Raw genomic sequence first — 9,432 nt, 5'->3', positions numbered from 1 at the left:
CTACACATTATTTAGAACGAGTTGGATGCAGGTTCCAAGACCATATACCCGGATGCTATGGAGGTAAGAATCCGCTATCATAAATACACCATCAAGTAGTTTGGGGACATCATCATGTAGTACCAAGCTTGGCATCAAAGAAGCACTAAGTGGATGTTGTCGAGTTGGTATTTTCCCAAACTTCGGAGTCATAGTGTTTTGTCTTGTTAGGATGTCTCTAGCCTATTTTGTCTTACATGGGTACATGTGGAAAATGTAATATTATTTGTAAATATGTTGTAAGTGAAATTCCAAGTGTCATTAGTTGAATGTGAAAGTTCATCATGTTATGTAATGAGTTATTTGTAAAGAAGTTGAAGAGTCATGAGGGTAGTCAAAGAGTCACAAAGGGGAATGTCAAGGGTCACCACACCCTTTTTTATAAATAGAATCTCATAACTCATAGAGCGGGATTTTGGGAGACAATATTTTGGCTAGGCTCAGGTTTAGAAAAGGCTTGGGAGTATTATGACGAGCCTTGGATTCTCCACAACGTAGAGCAAGTGTACTTCTTTGGAGGAGCAGGTGTTCTTTACTGTAATTTTCCACTATTGGGGCTAGTGGTTGTCAATGGTGTATGTATGGATGGAAATTTCACCTATAATAATAATATTAGAGCCAACACACTTTCATGCATATGTTGTTATTATAGTTGGACTATTCTGGTTGCTTTAGCAATGTTTGTTGTTTAACTTACACATTTTCTCATGAACTACTTTATATGTGATTGTAAGAATCTTGTTGGATGCGTGTTGTTGGATTAACCCATCACTTTAATTTGTGGGATATTCCGCATTTTATCTTGTGATGTCATTCCACTCGTGTGTCCCTTTCAAGATGCGTACTATTATAGGATTCTAAGGGGCACACTTCCTTTTTCCCTGTGTGTGTCAAAACCTTCATGCACCGCACTTGACTCTATGCAGGGTCACACACTTGCTCTCACCCAAAGTTATCTTTTTCACCTCTACGCGCTACTGCGGTCAAGGCATTACACTAGCACCGACTACTGAGACTCCTACTCCAAATAGTTTGAGGTCTAGTTGGGACTTCTTAGATCCCCTAAATGCTGGCGGGTCCAACACCATCAACACCATGGAATAAGAAAAATATCTGCACTACCCTAGAACCATGTACCCTCTTTTAAGGCATAATAAAAATCTTTAGTTGTATCAAATTTTACAACAAAAGAACCCTTGGAACATAAATGAATATCATAGTTTTCAATCCAAGTGGAAAAAATACACTAATGAAGGGCCTCTGCCTTGGGCCATAAACTGTTAAATATCCATATAATTGCTTTTAGAATGGAAGTCAGAGTAAATATTTTTTACCTCTGATGTATTTACTGTGAAAATCGTACTTGGTTCATATGATCCACAATATAGGGCCCAGGAATATTAGGTATATGATTAGAATTTTTAGATGGTTTAGCCCTTCCTTTTACTTCTTCCTTGAAATAAACTGGATCTTTAATGTTGCTAGTTCTAGGACATCCTCTGCATAATCTCATGTTTAGGATGATAATTGAGTCACGCTTAATGCCATAGTCCTGCACCCTGGTGTCCTCTTGCATTGATTTACCTGCATAAATCAAACTTTGAAGATTTTATGGAATACCCAACTTTCTTTAATCTTCATCTTGAGATCTTGTACCTCGTCCACATCCCAGACCCACATGGTCACATATTTCCCAATAAGGATTTTAATAAAATAATTGTAAATGTGTTGTCAGTGTCAGATTTGTATTTATTCAATCAAGATCCTTCATATATGTTAAGATATCCTTTGAATTCGGAAGTTGGGAATGGATCTATTTAAATTCCCCCAGATCTATAATAAAATCCACTTTTTCCAAATAGATCCGCTGGAAAAATCAGTTCTTTCTTGTAGCTGAGGGTTTGATTCGAAGAACGCCTCCATAGATCCATGAAAGATATTTTTTTTCGCTTCCAATTAGACCCCATCTGATTCCAAACCAGAGGAAAATATCTGTATGGGCTTTCTAACTGTATATCAAACCTGTTAGAAAGGTCAAAGCAAAGATTGCAGTAGAAAATTGCCTCAAACGGCCAAATCCAGCACGAACAAACAAATACAGTCATTGATCCATTCTTGCATGGGCACAAATTGGAAACTTGTTGATAAAAAAGACGTGGGACTCCCATCCATCCTGGCTAGATATTTTTTTGCGAAAAACCACTGGTCTAAGATGCACCATTCCGAAAAACGTAGAACAAAAAATGCAGAAGAGGAATCCTTAAGGGATTTTTTGTGTTTCTAGTAATATTCTTCTAGCGAAATGAGTAGAGGGTTTAGATCGACATCCCAAAACTGATGAGCAAGGACCAGGCTCGAAACAAAATTTAATCGTCATAAATAGAGATCTTTGCAGGGAAAGCTTCCTTCGTGAACTCTGGAGGAAGATTCGTGCTCTGCGATTATCGTATGACCATTGATTATACAAATCAAAGGATCAGATTTATCTCCAAAGTAATTATGCTATTTTTTCTCTTTTAATTTAATTTATTAATTAAAAAATGCCATATGAACAAGTGGCATATGAAGTGAGTTATGGTTTTTTGGTCATGTCATATTAATAATTCATGGTATGGTATTGTAAGAAAATATATTTACATATTGAAAATCTCCATGGTAAAGTGGAAATAAATCTCTATAGATTCCACACACAGATATAATGGAAATAAATCTCCATAGATTCCACACAGATATAATGATGTAGTATAATGAGTATACAATTTCGAATTCAATTTTTTCACCCTCTCCTCAGTTGTTATCTCCCATCGTTTTCCAACATTCATTGTCTCACCCCTAGTTACCAGAAATGGGACGATGTCCACCGTTTCTGGCATAAACCTTCAAAGAAACCCAACCATGCTAGGAACGCCATCTGCGACGGCCATTTTCATTTTCACTGGCAAGAAACAGTTTCCCGCAAAATGAAACAGTTTCTTCTCGCCGTTTCCGGATAAAATTGCAGTTAAATTTATTTTTTCGGACTCGGGTTAAATTTAATTTTTTCAAACCGTGGGTTAAATCGAGTTTAATTAGAAATTGATTGTTAGTTTTCTGGAAGTTAGACATACAGAGGGTTAAGTCCAGTTTAATTCACAGTGGACTATTAGTCTGCTGCAGTGGACTGTTAGTTTTCTGGAAATTAAACATAAGCACTCCAGGGTACTGTGAGCGAGCATCTGAAGAAAGAACTAGCCATATTTTTGAGAGAACGCAGGGTATTATGAGAGCGCTGCCAAAGAAAAACACCAGTTGCCATTAAATTTTAGTTCTAGACTCCAGTTGAATAGCATTATTATTATGTCTCAGAAATTTTTATTTATTTAGACAGTAGTTATATTTTTTTTAACTGGGTAGTGATCCATGCAAACCAGTGGTTTTTCCTAGTTGTGCAGTTGCTCATGTTTTTTCAAGGATTTAAGCAGAAGAGGAGAGCAAACCCATCACTACTCAGATGCAAGCAAGGCACAGATCAGAGCCAAGCAGCTTCACGCCCCCATCGAGTTATCTTCAATAGCATTGTCAATTCTATTGTCAAAAGGTACTGCCTACAAACTTCAATCTCTGGTTTTTTTTTTATGAATGCTCATTCCAGACCACATAATTCTCTCAAGATTTGGGTAGGTGAGGTTCGCTGGGATCAACTGTTCATATCGTAATGCGCTATACCTGTGTTCAGTCCTGTAATATCCTCTTTTAGCCTAATTTAATGAAACCTCTGTTCTATCGTCCATATCAATGCATGTATATGTACTCCGTTAAAATGATTCTGACTGCTGTGAGATTTTCTGTAACTCATACCACTTCAGTGATATTTTAATCGTACCTTCCATAGCAAAGATCAGGAACACTTCTATCGTACCTTCCATAGCAAAGATTACTGGCATTTTCATCATCGAGGATTTGGTTTGTAACCAAGGGAAAGCACTAGTACTATCATGACAATCTGGAACAACACTTTCGAAAAAATATACAGTTAAATACTCCTTGTTGTAAGTTTGGTTCTATAACGGTGGTAAATCAGTAAGCCAGTTGTTGCTGAGGCCCAGGCTTCTAATTTTGATTCTATCATACTGTGTAGAATATCCTCATAATATGAGTATTTGTGTTTCTTATAGTTAGAAATAGTACTGAAATTTGGTCTCGAGTGGTAGGAGTAAGGGCTTGACTCTGGTATCCCTGTGGTAACGTAAGGCTAGCAGCCGAGTACCCATCTATTGATGTGGTTAGTGCAGTAGGCTTCCTTCTCCGGCTTGGCACTATAGAGTCTTCTAATAGAAATGCTGGATTGTTTCGAATGATCTTCATTTCTCCAGCCGTTCAGGCAACGAACCCTCAAGTATCTCTTTTCCAAAACCTTTGTTGCCAAAATATAGACAACATTGCAATATTTCATCACTTTTCGAAGCCAACATAATATCGCCATGAAAAAGTCGCAATTTTTCAAATTTTGAATAATCCCTAAATTTTGAAAATATCAGTGTAATATATCAGGGGAAATGGAAAATATCCATTAAGTCAAGAAATTTTTAGTTTTTTTGGATTGTTTTTCTCACTTTGAAGTTTGAAGAGGGAAGCCAGGGATTGAGAAAGACATAGCTGTACTCACTATTATATTATTTCATGAAAAGGATATATAAGATAATTTTATTAATGTCTTAAATTTCCATAAAGATAAGTCAAAGGGATTGAAGAAGTGTACAATCATTATGAATAAAATATGGGAGTGCAACTGTATAATCGTTATGAATAAAATATGGGATTTGGTTTGTAACCAAGGGAAAACGTTGATACTATCATGACAATATGGAACAACACTTTAGAAAAATATACAGTTAAATGCTCCTTCTTGTAAGTTTGGTTCTATAATAGTGGTAAATCAGTAAGCCAGTTGTTGCTGAGGCCCAGGCTTCTAATTTTGATTCTATCCTACTGTGTAGAATATCCTCATAATATGAGTATTGGTCTTTCTTATAGTTAGAAATAGTACTGAAATTCTGACCATTGTGGCCAAAATATAGACAACATTACAATATTTCATGAGTTTTCTAAGCCAACATAATATCGCCATAAAAAAGTCACAAATTTGCCTGGCTTCAATGCCTATTGTTTTATTATAGGCATCCTCTAGCGTTCAGATTGTGAATAGCCCTAGTTCCCTCTCAATTGTTGTGCTGAGCCTGTTGATATATTTAAGTACAACTTGTTGTTCATCTTTACAATTTTTCAACTTTATGTTTGCTGATAAAAGTGATCAATATAGTCTGACACTTGCTGTCTTGTTTGCAACTTTACTGCTCCGGGAAGTACCGCATTATCTTGATATTCCTCTCATATCCCACAAGGAAAAAGTAAAAACTCTTATCAGTTGTTTAAGCTATTCCATTACAAGTCCCTTTACAGCTTGGCGAGCCAACTTGGCAAGTTCTGTATCAAGGTCCATTATAAATGGCATGATTTCAATGTTTTCTTACACTTTAAACCGATTTTTCACAATTGGAGTGAATGGTGGTTGAACTTTTAACACCAGATCTAATTTATTTTACCGTCAATTTTTTTATACCTAGAAAATAATTTCTTCACAAATGCGTTCTGTAATTGTAAAAACAAATACGCTGGTTTTTTCAACTTTTAAACAGTATAAATTTGCTTTGGAAAATTTGCTCAGAAAATCAGTCACAAATAGCCATAAAAAAATCACAGTAAATTTTCCCCAACAAATTCTCCTTCATTAATTTTCTCAGGAAAATTCAGGGCTCCTCTCACAGGGAAAATGGCCCTTGGAAATACACAGAAAAATAGCAAAATTTGAACCTGGAAATTTCCAGATGTCGAAGAATATAGGGCAAGTGAAGTTAATGAGATTCTTCTAGCATGATAACTCCTTGTGAGGTATTTTAGTTTTTCTTCGTAGCACAATCTTCACTCAGCTAGACCTTTTGCTTCATTGTCCCCTTCCATTCTCCTACCACCTGGCAACTCTGGTATAATGGGATTTTTTTTCCAGCAAACATAATGGTGGCTTCTTGTCCAGACCATCAATCTACCCCACAAGACTTCATTTATGGTTCTGTAATGTGCTCTAATACTGAATGTGATCCATAAACAAAGCGATTCCTAGTTTTGGGTGTCGGAATGAATCTCTACACAAATTTGACTCTCAACCAACAGAGTTTGACAGAGTTGTATGTGGTAAAATGAAAACACTGCAAAAATATATTATTAAAGTATCAAATGCAGGGTATAGAGCTTGAGCTTGAGTTTCTTTGCCAAATTTGAACCTTCTGAAAGGGACATCCAGAGATATGAGGAAGCAATCCTAATTCTAGATGCACCTTTCTAATTTCCTCAAAATGTCTAAAATGGGTCCCTCTGATGCTCAGAGGTGAACTAGGCACTGGCTGACTATCGAAGTTCCCTTGAACAAGCGGTTGGCCCAGCTATATGATCCTAGAGGGGTCGCCAGAGCAAGGGACTAGCATCTATGAATCTAGGAGGTAATTGGATGGGCCAGGGACCCCTTTCTCTAGAGCTAGTCCCCTGATGCTCGAAGTAAGGTGATTTAGATGTTTGAAAATTTGAAAAAAGATAAATAATTTTATTTTCTTTAAGTTTTCCAAAACTTTCTTTGATTTTCTCTACAAATTTTTAGTTAATTATATTTTTCTAATTAGGTGTCAATTTTTTAATTTTATTTTCTGTAACTAATTTTCAAATATAAATTGTGCAGAGTAAAATTGGTTGCGGAGGAGAATCATTTATTTTTTATTCCACTCATTTCTCATTGCAATGGAAGAAAGTTCATCAATGTCACAAAGTAGACCACCCCTTTCCCAACAGAAATCTTCCATAGAGGCATCCAAAAAAATCCAAAGCAAAGAATATCAAGAAGCAAAAAAAGCCTTTGAGGCAAGGTTATGGGCAGCTGTGAAATTCACTCAATCTCATAGTGGAGGACCAAGTGGATCATCTGGTTCAAAGGTTTGGTTGTGCCCTTATTGTAAAAAACAAAAATCGGGGAATGTAGGAAGAGTTCGATGGCATTTACTTGGAATGGGAAAAAAAGAACAATCAGCTTTATGTGACAGTGTACCTAAAACAGAAAAAGCTTCTCTAATTAAGCAATTTAACGAACTTGAAAAGCTTAGACATATTGTTGAAGGTTTAGTTCAAGCTAACAACAATCCTAGTGGATTGACAATTGGTGATCCACACTCTTGTTCTCAACATCAAGTTTCTGTTTCTCACCTTCAAAACTTATGGAATGTAAAAGGGAGGGGAAATCTCGATGCATCCATTGGACGATTTTTTTTCGCAAATGGCATATCTTTTAATGTGTTTAGGTCTCCTTATTGGAAAGAAATGGTAAGGGATCTAGTTAACAATGCTCCTAAAGGTTACAAGCCTCCTAGTTATGAAAAGATGAGGACAACCGTGTTATCTGAAGAGAGGGCTCGAGTTGAAGCTAGACTTCAAGACATTAAAGATAGTTGGAAGGAATCTGGGGTCTCCATTGTCTCAGATGGTTGGAGAGATGTTAACCATCGTCCCCTTATCAATATTTTGGTTTCTAACCCAAAAGGAGTTATGTTTTTAAAATCCTATGATACTACAGGAAAGACAAATTATGGTCCATGTCTGACAGGTCTCCTCAAAGAGGCAATAGAGGAGGTTGGTAGAGAAAACGTGGTCCAAATTGTTACAGATAGTGCCTCAAACAATATCCTTGCTGGTGGGTTGATTGAGGATGAATATCCAACAATTTTTTGGACTCCTTGCTCTGTGCACTGCTTGAATTTGCTCCTGAAAGATATTAATAACATTTCATGGGTTGATAAAACTATAACTGAAGCAAAGATGCTACAACACTTTATTATTAATGATGCAGCATCCATAGCAATTTATAGGAAATATGCAAAACTTCAGCTTCTTCGATGTGTCGAGACTAGATTTGCATCTGCTTTCATTATGCTTCAACGCCTTATTAAAATGCATCAATATTTGAGAGAGATGGTGGTATCAATGGATTGGCAAAGGTGGAAGCGTTCTCATACTAGGGATGGCCTAAAAGTTGAGGACATTATTATTGGTCTTTCTTCAGAGAATTTTTGGGGGAGAGTGGAGGATATTGTCACCCTTATTACACCTATTGTTTCCACCCTTCACATATTTGATAGTGATCAACCATGCTTAGGGGATGCCTTTGAGAGCATGGATCAAATGAGAGAGAAGATTCATGACATAATGGAAGATGAAAATTCTAGGATTGACAAAGACACCAGAAATGAAGTGTGGGAACTTAGTCTGACAAGGTGGAAAATGCTTCATAGCCCTCTTCATTCAATTGCATTTTTACTCAATCCTAAATGGTTTCATAAGAAACCATCGTCAGATGTAGAGGTTATGCAAAACTGGAACACTTTTATAAGTAGGTGTTACGATCGTCAGGATCGCACTGCTTTACGGTTTGAGTTAGGAAAGTATTTGAGATCAGAAGACCACTTTGCAAATCAAGATTGTGCATACAACAGACAACAACTTGGACCCATCGACTTCTGTATACAATATGGTATAGGGACCCCCTTGCTTCATCGTTTGGCTATCTGTTTGATTTCATAGGTATTCTTTATAACAAATACCTTTAATGTATTGATTTATTGTTTAAACAATTAATTCTAAAGCTCATTTTGGATTATTTATCTTATAAGATTTATTGATTGATTATGACTAACATAATTTTAATTTTATTTTATAGGTGACTAGTTCCTCTGCATGTGAAAGAAATTGGAGTGAATGTGCTTTCATCCATTCAACGAAGAGGAATCGCCTAGGCATAAAAATGGCACAAGATTTGGTGTTTGTGCACTCAAATCTACGTTTGTTATCTCAACAACAACTAGAATACAAAATTGGACCCACGATAATGTGGGATTATGGTGGTTCACAAGATGACGAAAATGATGAGCTTCCACTTGAGGTGCTACAAGACAATGCTGAAGACATGCTTGATGATACCATGAAGTCTATTAACCAAAATAATTCTTTTGGAATTGGCTCAAGCTCAACAACTATTCCAGAAAATGAGCTTCAAAATTTAGATTATTAGGTTTACTTGCATTTTGATATGAATTGTTGGAAGTGACTTTAGAGATACATATATATTCAAAAGAACAAATTTAATTATTTATATTTCAAATCTCTTATTCTTATCAATGTTTGCTATTTTCTTGGAATTAATGATGGCTAAATTTTTGGATCTACAAAATTATCACTTCTTTCTTAAAACTAAATTAGTATTTACAATTGTTTTTTACAATTTCATGAGCAGAAACATTGCAGGTTTATGATTAATGCTTT

The 9,432-nt window shown here is 36.1% G+C and overlaps 1 protein-coding gene across 1 annotated transcript; it reads left to right on the top strand.

Moving 5' to 3' along the window:
- Nucleotides 1-6,864: 6,864 nt before the first annotated feature.
- On the top strand, nt 6,865-9,181 carry LOC149219901 (uncharacterized). The gene is made up of 2 exons (XM_089386949.1): nt 6,865-8,475; nt 8,831-9,181. Exons 1-2 carry the CDS (start codon nt 6,865-6,867, stop codon nt 9,179-9,181), a joined length of 1,962 nt encoding a protein of 653 aa, XP_089243075.1.
- The last annotated feature ends 251 nt before the right edge of the window (nt 9,182-9,432 follow it).

The sequence above is a fragment of the Pinus tabuliformis genome, chromosome Q (assembly GCF_031772625.1).
Source record: "Pinus tabuliformis cultivar Carrire ecotype Pingquan chromosome Q, CPIR1, whole genome shotgun sequence".
NCBI lineage: Eukaryota > Viridiplantae > Streptophyta > Pinopsida > Pinales > Pinaceae > Pinus > Pinus tabuliformis.
The sequence above is the reverse complement of the archived record's forward strand: the minus strand, read 5'-3'. Positions and strand labels throughout refer to the sequence as shown.

Excerpts from the sequence above, each read along its gene's own strand:
- LOC149219901 (XM_089386949.1), top strand. The coding sequence starts at position 6,865 with ATGGAAGAAAGTTCATCAATGTCACAAAGTAGACCACCCCTTTCCCAA. Across the intron at positions 8,476-8,830 it reads AACCATCGTCAGATGTAGAG|GTGACTAGTTCCTCTGCATG; the intron begins GTTATGCAAAAC and ends TTTATTTTATAG.